This window comes from Mirounga leonina, unplaced genomic scaffold, assembly GCF_011800145.1.
Source record: "Mirounga leonina isolate KUSES-001 unplaced genomic scaffold, KU_Mleo_1.0 Mir_154, whole genome shotgun sequence".
NCBI lineage: Eukaryota > Metazoa > Chordata > Mammalia > Carnivora > Phocidae > Mirounga > Mirounga leonina.
The window spans coordinates 60,359,422-60,376,701 of NW_023270389.1; the positions used below are offsets into that span (position 1 = coordinate 60,359,422).

Consider the following 17,280-nt stretch of genomic DNA (forward strand, 5'->3'; position numbering starts at 1 on the left):
TTGGTGCCTCATTTCCCTTCTCATTTTCTTACCTTTATTTCCTCAAAAATAGAACTAGGATGGAATGGAAAGAACATGAGAAGAAAAATAATGATCTTCATAATGAAATAGTTTGGGATCATGTGACATAAGTGAGGTGGCATTTTCACTTTTCCACAGACATCTCTCTCACGCTCACACACACTCATTCACACGTGTTTAGAGGTGCACACATGTATACTCACAAACACACTAACACATCTGTTTCTTACAAAAACCATGCAATTGGAGAGAAAAAATTGCTTAAAAATTACTTGAAGATTTGATACACCAGGAATAAATAGTATTTTGAATGTTGCATGTCTTACAAATAGGATGACCCATTCTGTGAAAAAATAATAGGTAAGGTAGGTCACAGGAAAAATTTATTAAAAGGTAGTCATTAATAACAAAATATCTTATAATAGGTTAATCCATAATTTAGGTTTCCTGTAAAGTAGAATAAACACAGTTAAAGATTTTCAGTGTTCTCGAGAGGGCTTGGTGACAGAGACTGTAAATGTCATTAATAAAAGTTCTTGCAAAAAAGGCTAGATTTTCAAAATTTAGAAGATATCCATAAGGATTATATAACTTTTAAAGATGATAAAAGAAATTTAAACATGTGCTTTCCACTAAGGATGGAAGTAGAGAAATAGGAGAGGAAAACCACAGGAGTTCTATTTTCTGCTCACCAATTTCCTGAGGGCACTTAATTTTTCCTATCAGAAAAAAGTCCCTGGTTGGAAAAGCCTCTTTGAACTCTTCAGATGAAAGACAGTCTGAGATAACAATGATGAACAGTTTCAGTGATCTAATTTACTTTTCCCTCTTTTCACATAATCTATTCCTTCTGGGCAGCCATTTTCTGTACTTTTCCCAAGACCACATGACCATGCAAAAGAAACTAGGTCATTAATAGACTTCAAATACTAACCTTGACCTTGGCAGCAATTAGCATGCCCTAAGGGGAGAAGAGGCTGCTCAAGTACATTACAGCTCTGCATGGAATAAATCTATGATTCTCAACCAGCACACTACCCTGGCATGAGATTCATGCAATAAATACTTATCCAGTAAAAGAGGAAGCCCACTGGATAGAGTGTCCTTACCTATCTTAGGCACCTGAGAGATAACTTTCAAATGAAATAGTATTCTTCCCCCCACATCAAGCTGTATTCATATTGACCTAGTTAGCATCTTGGCCTACTCTTGCCATTGTTGTTAGTATTATTTTGCATTCCCAATTTTTGATATCCTATGTTGCTCTGAATAACTAAAGAAGGGGAAGCAGTTTGCAAACAGGGAAAAATCATTCATACAGTGTAAAACTCTAAGAGCACAGTCATCAGGTTTAAAGACAAGCCACAGAAGCATCAACCAACCATGTCCAAAGTGAGCGGTGAACACAGAGCCAGGTTTTTGAAGGAAATGAGAAACGGAAGAAACTCACGGAAGGTAGAAATGAGGGGTGCGGGACGCCTGGGTGGCTCAGTCGTTAAGCATCTGCCTTCTGCTCAGGTCATGATCCCAGCATCCTGGGATCACGCCCCACATCGGGATTAAGCCCCGCATGGGGATCAAGCCCCGCATCCGGCTCCCTGCTCAGCGGGAAGCCTCCTTCTCCCTCTCCCACTCCCCCTGCTTGGGTTCCCTCTCTTGCTGTCTCTCGCCCTCTCTGTCAAATAAATAAATAAAAATCGAGAGCCGGAACACAAGCAGGGGGAGTGGGAGAGGGAGAAGCAGACTCCCCACTGAGCAAGGAGCCCGATGCGGGGCTCCATCCCAGGACCCTGAGATCATGACCTGAGCCGAAGGCAGATGCTTAACGACTGAGCCACCCAGGCGCCCCAAATAAATAAATAAAATCTTAAAAAAAAAAAAAAAGAAAGAAAAAGAAATGACGAGTGAGATTAAACTGTGGAGATAATGTGCTCTTTTAGAGCCAACATTCTCAATTTTAATTATAGTGCCAACTAGCTTTCATTATTCTCCTCCTTTGTTTATAGATGAGAGTCCAGACCAGCACCAGTGTCACGGTAAGTACATTTTGTAAACTCCTAATGAAGTCCGATTTGGGACTGTGGTGATGGTTGCTCCATAACTAATCACAGTCTCAATGCAGTGTCCAATAGGCTCTAAGAATGTTTTCATATTATAAGTCTACTGACTAGCATCAAAACTAAACCTTGAGCAACAGCGGACGACCCTCACCTTGCTTGCTGAAGTTAAATTTATTTCAGAGACGCACCTGGAGACATTACTCCCTGGAAGCTTCCATTTAAGTCTCACCAAAGGTTTCCTGAGCGCCCCCTATTGAGGAACGAAAAAAACGGACACAATCCAAGTTGTGAGAACAACAAGGAAAGGGCCAAGAGAAATAATTTGAAAACGTTGTATTCTATACTTGAAATTTGCATAAAATTTTTGAGTCCGATTTTATTGAATCCATATTGCTAATTGGAGACGTGAAGTTGCAGCAGCTGCAAAGCTATGATGAGTTGCTTTCAGAGTCCCACGATGGCTTTGTGAGAGATGGGGACATGCTTGCCTTCTCACCCTGCTGACATGCACTGAATGCCCTGAACTGCACAGGAGGGCACCAGGCCACTGGCAGACGAGCCTGCCTTCTCTCTGAGCCTCTGAGCCTTTGCTTCTAAGGCTGAAACAAATGTTAGAATTCCTAATGTAGGTCTGAAATGCATGCAACGGGAGTGTCTGACATGGTAGGCACTCCTAAATGGGAACTGTTGTTCTTGCTTCGTCGTGTGTCATTGACATGACAGATCCCGCCCATGCCAACTTGGTGACGTTAGGCAACGCAAGACAAACTCATCGGGCTCAACTTGGTTATTGACCAGATGATCACTAAGGTCTTTTCTAGCTAAAAATTTTATGCATGGGGACAGGGCCAGAGAACTGGCTTAATCCAGCCTCCCCACTTCCCCGGGAAGAGGGGTTCTCAGGAAAGTGAGGAGTGCACAAAGACGCCTACTCTGCTGGTGACTCTGTGCCTCCAGGGAGCTGCAACAGGCATGAGCTCATCATTCTCCAGCCAGTGGTGCTGAGAAACTCAAGGTTAGGGTCAAGGTGCGAAAGATGAGAGCGTCTCCTCCAGACATCAAAGAAGAGACATTGCAAGGCTCCCCTGCAAGGAGGGGGACAAAGTGGGGCTTTTCATGTAACTAACCTACTCTTTAGTAACCATCGCCATGGGACTGACCAAAACATATTAGCCCCCCTCTCCCAATTCTGTATTTTTCCCTCAGGACACCTCCTGGATCACAGGATGTGATTACCTCTCACAGCTGAAAAGAATCGTTGCCACTACAGAAAGGACCATCATTGTCTGGGATTATAAAGCTCAAGGCAGTGGCCAGGTACTGTGCCAACAAAAATGCTCCAAGTACTAAGGTTGTCTTTTCCATCCTGGTAGGATGTGAGCAATCCACTTCCTCTACTGAATGTCAGTTCCTCATATATAAAATGAGGGGGTTTAACTAATAGAGTTCATCATTAATTTTCTGTGAGGCTAATTAAAAAGGAAGATTCTTTCCATTTGGTGCATATTTAATTTGGTGATACTTGTTTTGTTTTTGAGAGAGAAAGAAGATAATTCTTTCCTTCTTTCATACCCTTCTCTTAATCCTCATATTAGCTTTTTGATTATGCTCATGTTATCAAGTTCAAAGCCTTTCTCTTCAGTTCAGCTTCATTTGGTAAGAAAATTACTAAAAATCAAATGACTAATTCTAGCAAAATATCTAATGGGGCAGATGCCAATGTTATTCCTTCAGTGGCTGAGATGTTACCACTTACGTAATTTACAATATTTATCGAGTATTTACAGACATACAGAAGTAATGAACGTGTTCCCTGCACTCAAAGAAAACTCAGTCTTGAAAGATCTCATGAAAAAACATAATATATAATATAATAGTACAGCAAATTTTACAGTAAAAAACCAAAAAACAAAAAAAACAAGGGCAATAGGAGTTCAGGGAGAGGCAAGATTGTAAAAAAAAAATGCCCTCAGGAAGTGGGCTGACTCTGAAGGATGAGGAGGATTCAGAAATAATTAAACTTCCTCTGTGCCCTACTTGTCCCTAGGCTCAGTGAAAACCCAAACTTCTCATTCCTGTGTCCATTGCTATAACCAGCCAGTGATGCCAGGATGACTTTAAAGAATGCGGATTGTTGCCTCATGTCCTTTATTATGTGATGTGTATTGTCTTATGGTCTGCAGTTTGATTGCAACCTCTTCTCTGTCCAGCTCTCTCCAGTTTTCAGTCTTGCATTTTCAGCCCCATAGAAGCCTCCAGTTCCTTGAGAGCATCCTTGTCCACTCCCAGTCCCCTTCCTCTCCTCTTTTTGCTTTCCTGCCTGCACTGCCTGGGCAGAGATCATCTGGGCTGAAGCCATCCCCACTTTCCATTCTCTTAAATCCTTTGAAACTCTAGTCCTGTTGAGATGTGACAGCCTGTCTCTGCGCCTTCACGGGGGCTCAGCCCTCCTGGAGAAAACATGAAGCCACCGCTCTTCAGCATCACTACAAATTCAGGGTCCTCAGACTCCTCTGAGGATTCACTGGCTTCTGTCAACTTCTTTCTTGTCCTTGCCAAGTTGCTTTCCCATCCCTGGCAATATTCCAAAAGGCCATTAGTGTCCTCAGGCTCTCTCCCTCTCAGCCAAGATGGACTTGCCCCTATTTTCCTGAGAAATTTGAGTCTATGAGGCTTGTCCTCTTCCAAATTCCAGCTCTGCCACCTACAGCTTCATTGAGGACACCCTACTTCCTTTCTTCCTTTCTCTCTCTGGAGGCAAAATATCCTTGCATCTGTCACTCCCATTCCCCCCTGCCTCGTGCAGGACAAGGCTCTTCCCTTTCTATCTTTTTGACATTCATCTCTCTTTCTGGGCTCCTCCTTTCAACCGCCTCTGAATCTTTCTCTGGACCAGTTCCTGTGCCAAATCAAAGGTCACCTTCCCAGACCATGGGACCTACAGTGGCTTCTCTGGTCATTCTTTATCATAGCACCTTGCTTATTTCCTCAGTGCACTTCCCATGATCTGAAATGATCTGCTTTTTTTTTTACTTGTATTCCTGCACTAGAATGGTAGTTCCACAAAGTCAGAAATTTGTCTTGTTCATCACCGTATGGCCCATGCCTAGAATAGTTCTTGGCACATCGTAGGTGCTCAGTAATTATTTGTTGAATGACTGAATGAAGCTCTACATATGTTCAAATCTCACTCGTTCTAGAGGAAACAAAACAAAATAATTTTTAAATATCTTTTTCTTCTATCTTAGGTAGAGACTCAATTCTGGAAGAGCCCTGGCTATATAGCTTAGTGAATCCAGCCCAATAGCCCAGGGTCACCTTGACAAATGCTTGCTGAATATTTCTGGATAAACTTGGATGTTAGGATATGTTTTTCCTGATAACTTCTTGTGACATAATTGGGGTGTTAATACTTGATTTTCCCTTTCCCATACAGTTTTATGTCAATGGTCTTATAATGCCTGAACCTTTTTATCCTTCCCATTAATATTGCCTTACAAATCCAAGAGAGGGACATTCATAGCAACCAAACAGAAAATCTCATTAATGTATTGAACCAGAGTTCCTCACCTTTTTCCCCACAAAGCACCCCAAAACACAATATTGGGCTCACAGTGACATTAACTTTTACTTGGTTAACTTTTTTTTTTCAAGTTTCTTTAACACGGTGGGAATATCTAAAATTAAAAATATCATAAAATAAAACTTTTATCAAATAGTAGGATAATATTTAACATTGGATATTTAGAGCAATGTAATAACTTATTAAAAGCATTCTTCTGTTTCTAGGAAAACTATTTTGTCATAAAGCCTATGGATCACTGCCTCCTTTGTGTGTGTGTAGTGTCTCTGCCCGACCAGCTCTGCAGAGATGACATCCTTTTGGGGGATGATGGTGGTTTTGTGAACAAATTCACCATAAATAGTGATGACTTTGGACTAAAGCAGGCAAAATCCAAAAAAGCACTACAAAGCCAAGTCTTAGACTCAAAGAACTTTAAAAGGTAAGGGTATTACATGGGCAGTTCCATTTTTCTAATATAGACAGTGTATGGCATGGGCATGTCTTTATAATTGTACTGTCTTTGAAGTTTTTATAGTAATTATATATTACTTTTATTAGCAGAGAAACAAATTTTGTATTAAATATATCCTCTTAATCAAAGAAGTACAACTTAAAATCAGATACAATTTCACATTTCTAACATTGGAAGGGATTGAAAATGGGGTAGATTTGGGGCGCCTGGGTGGCTCAGTCATTAAGCATCTGCCTTCGGCTCAGGTCATGATCCTTGGTTCCTGGGATCGAGCCCCACATCGGGCTCTCTGCTCAGTGGGAAGCCTGCTTCTCCCTCTCCCACTCCCCCTGCTTGCGTTCCCTCTCTCGCTGTGTCTCTCTCTGTCAAATAAATAAATAAATAAAATCTTTAACAAAAAAAAAAAAAGAAAGAAAATGGGGTAGATTCTGTAAATGGGCATTCTCACAAACTATCAGTGGTGGAAGTATGAGTTCCATCCCTTTCAGGAGAGCGGTCTGGGAGATGCATCGAGTGTCTTAATAAACCTTTCTACATTGGGACCCAGGGTCCCCATGTGCTTAAAAATAGAAGTATGGTTATCACAGCATTATTTCTCATAGTAAAGTCTCTAGTGTCCAACATTGGAGGAATGATTAATTTAAATGATTAATCATTTAAATAAATAATTCAGGTAGTTTCTACAAATATGTTTACATATTTTATAAATATGTCCATATAAACATAATACATTTATATATAAAATATATTTTTTGTCAGACAACTTTTTTTTGTTAGATATTTAAAGTACCAAGGAGGGGACATCTGGGTGTCCAGTCGGTTAAGCATCTGCCTTCAGCTCAGGTCATGATCCCAGGGTCCTGGAATCGAGTCCCGCATCGGGCTCTCTGCTCAGTGGGGAGCCTGCTTCTCCCTCTGCCTGCCGCTCCCCCTGCTTGTGCTCTCTCTCTCTCTGTCAAAAAATTAAAAAAAAAAAAGCTTTAAAGTACCAAGGGCATTCAGTAAATCATAGTATAACTGTATTAGGGAATGCCATGTACTCCCATTTAATAATGTTTTTGAAATACACTTAATAACATGAAAAATGTTCATGATATAATATTAAGTAAAAAAAATTTAATTTTTCTACATATCTAGCATACACTATCAAGCACTTCATTCCAGTTACGATAGGCTCTTGGAATAGAAGCTGAGACATGAATTTTCTTTCTGAGATTTATGTCACCCGTCAGAAAATTCTATGGCCTCTTTTCCATCCCTGTTTCCATTAGCTGGATATGTTTGAAATGAGATTGGGGATATTAGGAATTTGAGGAATTTGGGTACAGTTAAATGAATGTTAATTTGCATTGGTTCTTTTGGGTCATTATTTACATGCGGATGATTTAATCATGTAGATGATCATCATGTACATGATTTAAATTGTTCAAGACTAAAGTCTATGGATGCGCTGAGTATTGAGGTATGTTCTTACACCAACAGATTCTCAAAACTAACAGAATGAAAAGTATTAAGGCCAAAGGGGTAATTAAAGTCTGGAGCCATCATTAATGTTTTCCTGCAGTTGATATTCACATAATTCCTTCATATTAAATGGGTGTGGGTAGGAAATACTGGTATGCAAAATGTTGTACAAATTAAAGAAATAGCCAGCACCCAGAGTCCAAAATTAAACACAGTCTGACATAGAAAAAGAAATCTCTCTACTCTGTTTAATCCCATATTGTCGAACATTCCTGCTTTGGGTTATAAACATCTCTATTCCTTAACTAGGATCTAAGGAACTTGGGAACAAGAATTTTACCTTAGTCATCCTATGTCCTTTTACCTGGGATACAATATGTGCTCAATAAGTCTTTGTGAATGAAGAAACAAATAACTATAAAATATGAGTAAATATGATAACATGAAGATAGCTTCTTCCAGGTTAAGACAAGAATTTTACCATAAAAGTTTTGGCCCCTAATGCTAAGCCTCTCACTGAAATGTCCTGTGAACTGATGAGCAAGCCTTTGGTGAGAAATACAACAATTGTCCCAGCCTCGACTTCACCAGTGACCTGGGACTACAAATTTCCCAGGTTTCTAGTTCTGAAAGTATTCATGGAAAATATGGAAATGAATTGACTCATCTAAAACAATACGAAACACAGTCCTTTTGGATGACCAGAATTTTTCAGTAAAGTAAGGATAATAGTGCTCCAATTAGACAGGGATTCTTCTAGATTATTCCTTTAATTCTGAATCTACAACTCAATATTTGATTTGATAAATAAATTTTTATTTTTACATTTTAAATATGCTAGATGATAAATAGTTAAACAGTTAAAAGTGGTATAATGCATAAGATGGTATTACACATGCAAGCTTGTGTGTATCTAACATAACCCCTCCCTTTTTTCTTTTAATTTCCAGTGTTAAAAGGAAGCTGCATAATGACTGGGTTATGAAAATTAGATATATTACAGCCCTAAGTTGCTTTGGATCCTGCTCCTTAGACAGTGTTCATTCATTGGTTTTGGAATCCTTGAAGAGACTTGAGGATAATTTGTAAGTACAATAGTTTGTATACATGAACATTCTGTGACTTTCAGACTTTTTACAACTAATAAGCCCATGACAGCCTTGGAAATTTCAAACTAGTTTTTAGAAATTTCAGATGTTAATGATTCCATTTATTTGACAAGATGAATTAGATTTTTAGGAGGAAATTGAAGTTAGTCACACAAATCTGAATATAATGCGTCCTCCTAGCAGTAATATTGCACATCTGTTGTTTATTGTCACAATCTATTGGAATAAATCAATGCAGGTGTATCTACAACTATATTTTCCAAATATAGTTCTGCGGGTAAAACTCTATACTTTGAAAATCATTCTTACAGGTCAGTTGGCTAGCCTGTGAATGTCTATAGCACAAACATCATGTTCCATGTGTAATAAATACATGAAATGGCTTTCTTATACACATGAAATTAATTTGAAGAATATGTAGTCTTATTTTTTATCTGGTTAAATATTAATAAGTATTAATATGTAGTAATTACATAATATAACCATAACTATATAGTACTTATGTGTTAATAATTATATTAATATATGGTAACTATAAAACAGATGCTATATTTTAATTTTCAGTTTTAAAAATGCATTGTTATATGCTATAACATGGATAGACCTCAAAACATTATGTTAAGTGACAAAAGCCAGACACAAAAGACTGTACATTGAATGATCCCATTTAATTAAATGTCAAGAAAAGGCAAATTTATAGAGATAGACAGTAGATCAGTGGATGCCAGCCAAGAGGTGGTGGTGAGAGCAGGGATCTGAGGTGAGCACAAGGGAACTTTTTGGAGTATTGAAAATGCTCCAAAACTTATTGTGGTGATTATTATACAGCTGTATAAATTTACTAAAAATAATTGAATTGTACACTTGCAAATGAGTTAATTTTATGTTGTATAAGTTATACCTCAGCAAAATTATGTTAAAAATGCATAGAGACTTCTAGTTTCCAGTCTAGCATGTGGAGTTTGGAAGTCATCACTCAGCCCTAACAACAGGTGAAAAAGACTAAACAAACTAAAAAATCAACAACTCTTCTTATATTCATCAAAGAAGCAAAGTCACAGATCAAACTGCTGCCCTCAAATTTGGAGAGACAGACAGGCATATACTAAGAATCACAACTTACCAGAGCAAAAATCCACAAGGAGATACCTCTGGGAAACCAAAATAGTGTGATAGGAAAGCCTAAACTGTGATTGACAAACCGCTGGGGGCTCAACATAAAAAAGTCTGAGAGTTAAAAGCTCCAGGGACCCAGTTAGAGAGGTCCCCATACTTTTGTGAATTTTACTTCCAGGAGCTCAACCAGTTTCTCATGGTGAATATTGGAAAATCCTCTCCTGCTTCTGACAGGGGAATAGGAAAATGCACCACATTCAAACATACCAAAATATTCTGTTCTTAGAAAAGTCTGTCCTCAAGCAAAACTATCTTACCAGAGCCTAAACTATTGGGGTTTTAAAACAGACTAAATGCCCTGGGAGAAAGGAAATATCCAACTCTAGATTACTCAAGCTTTCCACATAAGAGAAGGGAAATACCCAAATCCAGCCCACTCTAGCCATCCTGACCCACCTAAGGGGAAGGAAGGCTGCAGAACACTTGTGAAGTTCACAGTTCAGGGGCACAGCCTCACTAAAAGACTGAAATCTAATCAAAGGACTGTAGACCACTTCCCTTTCACCCCACCCACCTTACCACCTCATTACTAAAGGCCAAGTTACAGCAGTTCCTTTTACACAATATATTATGTTCTACTATCAAGAAAAAATTACAAGGCATACCAAAATGCAAAAACAGTATGAAGAGATAGAACAAGCATCAAACTAAACTCAGATATAGCAGGGATATTGGAATCAGCAGACCAGAAAGGTAAAATACCTATGAGTAATATGGTAAGGGCTCTAATGGATAAAATAGACACCATGCAAAAAAAGATAGGTAATGTAAATAGAGAGATAAAAATTTTAATAAAGAATCAAAAAGAAATGCTAGAGATAAAAAAAGAAATAAAGAATGCCTTTGATTGGATCAAAAGTAGACTGACATAGTTGTGGAAAGAATCTCAGAAATTCAGAATATGTCCATAGACACTTCAAAAATGGAAAGAAAAAAAAAGGAGAAAGAAGACTGAAAAAAAAATGGAACAGAATATCCAAAAACTGTGGAACAACTACAAGAGTTATATGCATAATGGGAATTCCAGGAGAATAAAGAGAAAAAGGAAAAGAAGAAATATTTGAAGAAATAATTACTGGTAATTTTCCCCAAATTAATGTCAGATACCAAACCACATATCTACTAAGCTCAGAGAACATCATGCAGGATAAAAAAAAAATTATACAAGCATATCATATTCAAACTGTAGAAAATTAAAGATGAAGAAAAAATCTTGAAAGAAATCAGAGGGGGAAAAAGCACCTCACCTTTAGAAGAGGAAAGATAAAAATTATATCCAACTTCTCCTCAGAAACCAGGCAAGCAGGACAAAAGTGAAATGTTTAAAGTGGTGTGAGAAAAAATATGCCAAAACAGAATTCTTTTTTTCTGCAAAATTATCCTTTCAAACTGAAGGATAGATAAAGACTTCTTCAGATGAACAAAAATTGAGTGAATTTGTTGCCAGTGGACCTGCCTTCCAAGAAATATTAAAGAAGTTCTTCAGAGAGAAGAAAAATAATGTAGCTAGGAAACTCAGATCCACATAAAGAAAGGAAGAGCATTACAGAAGGAATAAGTGGAGGCAAAATAAAAACATTTATTTTCTTACTCTTAATTGATCTAACAGATAACAGTGTGTTCAAAATAATGGCAACAATGTGTTGAGATACATAGGTATATATGTGACCAAGGAATATATAACAGCACTTATAGGGAAATTTATAGCATTGGCCACATATATAGAAAAAGAAGAAAGATCTGGGGCTCCTGGGTGGCTCAGTTGGTTAAGCATCTGCTTCGGCTCAGGTCATGATCCCAGCATCCTGGGATCAAGCCCTGCCTTGGGCTCCCTGCTCAGCTCTCCCTCTGCACCACCCCCCCCAACACTTGGGCAAGCTTGCTCTCTCTCTCAAATAAAAAAAAAAATCTTAAAAAAAAAAGAAAAGAAGAAAGATCTAAAATCAATAATCTAAGCTTCCACGTTTGGGAACTAGAGAAAAATAGAAATTGTCTAAAGTAAGCAGAGAAAAAATAATAAAAATTACAACAGAAATCAATAAAATTAAAAAAGGAAATCAATAGAGAAAATCAATAAAACCAAAAGCTGTTTCTTTGAGAAGATCAATAAAATTGATAAAACTCTAGCCAGGCTAAGGAAAAAAGAGAAGACACAAATTGCTACTATCAAAAATAAAGAAAGTAACATCACTACAGATCCTATAGACATTAAAAAGATAAAGGAATATTATGAGCAACTCTATGTCCACAAATTTTTTAAACATATCATTTATTTTCTCCTCTTACTTTTTTTTTCTTTTCTTTAAGTAGGTTCCATGCCCAGCATGGAGCCCAACACAGGACTTGAACTCACAACCCTGAAATCAAGACCCGAGCTGAGATCAAGAGTCAGACACTTAACCAACTGAGCCACCCAGGTGTTCCTATGCCCACAAATTTGACAATCTAGATACAATGGACCAATTCCCTGAAAGATATAATCTGCCAAAACTCACACAAGAAGATAGACAATCTGAATAGGCCTATATTTGTTAATGAACTTGAATTAATAATAAATAACCTTCTAAAACAGAAAGCATCAGGCCCAGTTGGATTTAATGGTGAATTCTACCATACACTTAAGGAAGAAATTATACCAGTTCTCTACAGTCTCCTCCAGATGATAGAAGCAGAAGAAAACTTCCTTACCCATTCAATGAGGCCAGTATCACCCTAATACCAAACCAGACAAAGGCACTACAAACAAAGAAAACTACAGACCAATGTCTCTTTTGAGTATAGATGCAAAAATCCTCAACAAAATAATAGTAAGTTGAATTTAATAAGATATAAAAAGAAGCATACACCATGACCAGGTATGCAAGGCTGGTTCAACATTTGAAAATTATTTAAAGTAATCCATCATATCAACAGGTTAAGAAGAAAAATCACATGATCACATCAATAGATGCATAAAAGCATTTGATAAAATTATCTGTTCATGATAAAAACTCTAAATCAAGACACATATTTTATATTTTTCACACACACACAACTCAAAATGGATCATAGATGTAAATATAAAACACAAAACTATAAAACTTCTAGAATAAAATCTAAATAATCTTGGGTTTGGCAATGACCTTATAGGTATAACACCAAAGGCATAATCCATGAAAGGAATGGTTGATAAGCTGGACTTCATTAAAATTAAAAACTTATGCTCTGCCAAAGATATTGTCAAGAAAACAACAACAACAAAAGCCACAGACTGGGAGAAAATATTTGCAAAAGGTGTATCTGATAAAGGACTCTTATCCAAAATATACCAAGAACTCTTAAAACTCAACAATAAGAAAACAAACAACCTAATTTTAAAAACAGGTCAAAAGATCTAAAGAGACACCTCACCAAAGAAGGTGTACAAAAGGCAATAAGCACATGATAAGATATTCTACATCATATGTCATTAAAGAAATGCAAATTGAAGCCACAAGGAATACGGCAAACCCATAGCTAACACCACACTCATTAAAAGCTAAAAGCTGTTCCTCTAGGATCAGGAACAAGACAAAGATGTCCACTTTTACCACTTTTATTTGGCATAGTATTTGAAGTCCTAGCCAGAGCAAGTAAGAAGAAAAAGAAATAAAAGGTATTCAAATTGGAGAGAAAGAAGTAAAACTGTCACTATTTCCAGATGACATGATATTATATATAGAAAGTCCTAAAGACTCCAACAAAAAGCTGTTAAAACTAATAAATTAATTCAATAAGCTGCAGGACACAAAATCAAATATACAAATATACAAAATATATACAAACATACAAAAATTAGTTGTGTTTCTACACAATAATAATGAACTATTGGAAAGAGAAATTAAGAAAATAATCTCATTTACAATTGCATCAAAAACAATACAATAGCTATGAATAAATTTCACCTAGGAGGCTAACGACTGAATTCTGTAAGAGATTAATGAAAGAAATTGAAGAAGATACATAGAAATGAAAAGATATTCCATGATTATGGATTGGAGGAATTAATATTGTCACAATGTCCATACTACCCAAAGCAATGCACAGGTTCAATGCAATCCCTATCAAAATTCCAATGGTATTTTTTCACAGAAATAGAACAAACAATTCTAAAATTTGAATAGAACCACAAACAGCCCCAGATAGGCAAAGCGGTTTTGAGAAAGAGTAACAAAGCTGGAGGCATTATGCTGTCTGATTTCAAACTGTATTGCAAAGCTATGGTAATCAAAATGGTATGGCATAGGTCTAAAAACAGACACATAGATCAATGGAACAGAATAGTAAGCCCAGAAATAAACTCACACATACACGAACAATTAATTATGACAAAGAAGCCAAGAATACACTATAGGGAAAGGACAGTGTCTTCAATAAATGGTGTTGGGAAAACTGGTTAGCCACATGCAAAAGAATAAAACTGGACCCCTATCTCACACCATACACAAAAATTAACTCAAAATGAATTAAAGACTTGAATGTAAGAACTAAAGCTATAAGACTCCTAGTGTAAAATATAAGTGAGAAGATCCTTGACATTGATCTTGGCTGTGATGTTTTGAATCTGACACCAAAAACAAAAACAACAAAGGCAAAAGTAAACAAGTGAGACTACACCAAACTAAAAAGCTCCTGTGTAGCAAAAGAAACCATCAGCAAAGTGGAAAGGCCACCTACTGAATGGGAGAAAATATTTGCAAATCATACATCTGATAAGGGGCTAATATCCAAATATGTGTGTATGTGTGTGTGTGTGTGTAACTCATACCACTCGAAAGCAAAAAAAAAATTTGAATTGAAAAATGGGCAGAAGATCCGAAGAGAAATTTTTTTCAAAGAAACCATACAGATGGCCAAAAGGTACATGAAAAGGTGCTCAACATCACCAGTCATCAGAGAAATGCAAATCAAAACCACAACGAGATATCACCTCACACCTGTTGGAATGGCTAAAGTCAAACATTCAATGCAATCTCTATCAAAATACCATTAACATTTTTCATGGAGCTGGAACATACAATCCTAAAGTTTGTATGGAACCAGAAAGGACCCTAAGTAGCCAAAGAGGAATGTTGAAAAAGAAAACCAAAGCTGGAGCCATCACGATTCCAGACTTCCAGCTCTATTACAAAGCTGTCATCATCAAGACAGTATGGTACTGGCACAAAAACAGACACATAGATTAATGGAAAAGAATAGAGAACCCAGAAATGGACCCTCAACTTTTTGGTCAGCTGGTCTTCAACAAAGTAGGTAAGAATTTATCTAATGGAAAAAAGACAGTCTCTTCAATAAATGGTGTTGGGAAAATTGGACAGTCACATGCAGAAGAATGAAACTGGACCATTTTCTTACACCATACACAAAAATAAACTCAAAATGGATAAAAGATCTATATGTGAGACAGGAATCCATCAAAATCCTAGGGGAGAACACAGGCAGCAACCTCTTTGACCTTGGCCACAGCAACTTCTTGCTACATATGTCTCCAAAGACAAGGGAAACAAAAGCAAAAATGTACTATTGGGACTTCATCAAGATAAAAAGCTTCTGTACAGTAAACAGTCAACAAAACTAAAAGGCAACCTATGGAATGGGAGAAGATATTTGCAAACGTCTTATTAGTTAAAAGGCTAGTATCCAAAGTCTATAAAGAACTTATCAAACTCAGCATCCATTAAACAAAAAATCCAGTCAAGAAATGGGCAGAAGACACGATAAGACATTTCTCCAAAGAAGACATACAAATGGCCAACAGACACATGAAAAAATGCTTAACATCACTCAGCATCAGGGAAATACAAATCAAAACTACAATGAGATACCACCTCACACTGGTCAGCATGGCTAAAATTAACAAGTCAGGAAACAACAAATGTTGGCGAGGATGCTGAGAAAGGGGAACCTTCTTACACTGTTCATGGGAATGCAAACTGGTGTAGCCACTTTGGAAAACAGTATGGGGGTTTCTTAAGAAGTTAATAATAGAGCTACCCTACAGCCCAGTAATTGTACTACTGGGTATTTGTCTAAAGGATACAAACATAGTGCTTCAAAGGGGCACATGCACCCCAAACTTTATAGCAGCAATGTCTACAATAACCAAACTGTGGAAAGAGCCCAGATGTCCACTGACAGATAAATGGGAAAGAAGAGGTGGTATACATATACAATGGAATATTACTCAGCCATCAAAAAGAATGAAATCTTGCCATTTGAAATGACATAGATGGAACTAGAGGGTATTATCTAAGCAAAATAAGTCAGTGAGAGAAAGATAAATACCATATGATTTCACTCATATGTAGAATTTAAGACACAGAACAGGTGAACATAGGGGAAGGGAAGGAAAAATAAAACAAGATGAAAATTGAAAGGGAGACAAACCATAAGAGACACTGCACTAGAAAGGAAACTGAGGGTTGCTGGAGAGGAGGTGGGTGGGTGGAAGGGATAATTGGGTGATGGGCATTAAGGAGGGCACTTGATGTAATGAGTACTGGGTGTTACATGTGACTGATGAATCACTAAATTCTACCTCTGAAACTAATAAAAAAGAAAAAAGAAAGAAACACCAAGTGTTGGTGACGATGTGGAGAAAAGGGAACCCTGGTGTATTGTTGGTGGGAATGTAATTTTGTGCAGCTGCTATGAAAAACAGTACAGAAGTTCCTCAAAAAATTAAAAATAGAACTACCATATGATGCAATATTCCATTTCTGGGTATTTATCTGAATAATATAAAACACGAATTCAGGAAGATATATGCACCCCCAAGTTTATTTTTTACAATAGCCAAAATATGGAAACAAAGTAAGTGTTCATTGATGGATGAATGGATAAAGAAAATTGGTATGTATGTAGAATGCAATATTATTTAGCCATAAAAAAAGAATGAAATCTTGCCATTTGTGACAACATGAATGAACCTGAAGGGTTATGTCAAGTGAAATAAGCCAGACACAGACAAATACTGCATGTTATCACTTACATGAGGGATACAAAAAAAAAAGTCAACCTCATAGAAACTAGGAGTAGAGAAGTGGATGCCAGGGGCTTGGGTGTTGGGGGAAATAGGGAAAAGTTGGAAAAATGTATAAACTTTCAGTTATAAATGAGTAAGATCTGAAGATCTAATGTATAACATGGTGACTATAGTAAATAACACTATATTGTATAACTGAAATTTACTGAGAGTAGAACTTAAATGTTCTGAGAAGAAAAAGAAAGAAAAAGAAAAAGAAAGAAAGAAAGAAAGAAAGAAAAGAAAGAAAGAAAGAAAGAAAGAAAAGAAAGAAAGAAAGAAGAAAGAAAGAGAAAAAGAAAAAGAAAGGAAAGAAAGAGAAAGAAAGAAAGAAAGAAAGAAAGAAAGAAAGAAAGAAAGAAAGAAAGAAA

General features: G+C 37.0%; 1 protein-coding gene across 1 annotated transcript in view; it reads left to right on the plus strand.

Moving 5' to 3' along the window:
• The window catches only part of WDR64 (WD repeat domain 64), a 151,190-nt gene that overhangs the window by 38,189 nt on the left and 95,721 nt on the right, over positions 1-17,280 (plus strand). The window contains exons 6-9 of the mRNA XM_035010942.1: positions 2,028-2,057; positions 3,288-3,398; positions 5,871-6,085; positions 8,533-8,667. Coding sequence (XP_034866833.1) covers positions 2,028-2,057; positions 3,288-3,398; positions 5,871-6,085; positions 8,533-8,667 — 491 coding nt within the window. The remainder of the gene's footprint in view (positions 1-2,027; positions 2,058-3,287; positions 3,399-5,870; positions 6,086-8,532; positions 8,668-17,280) is intronic.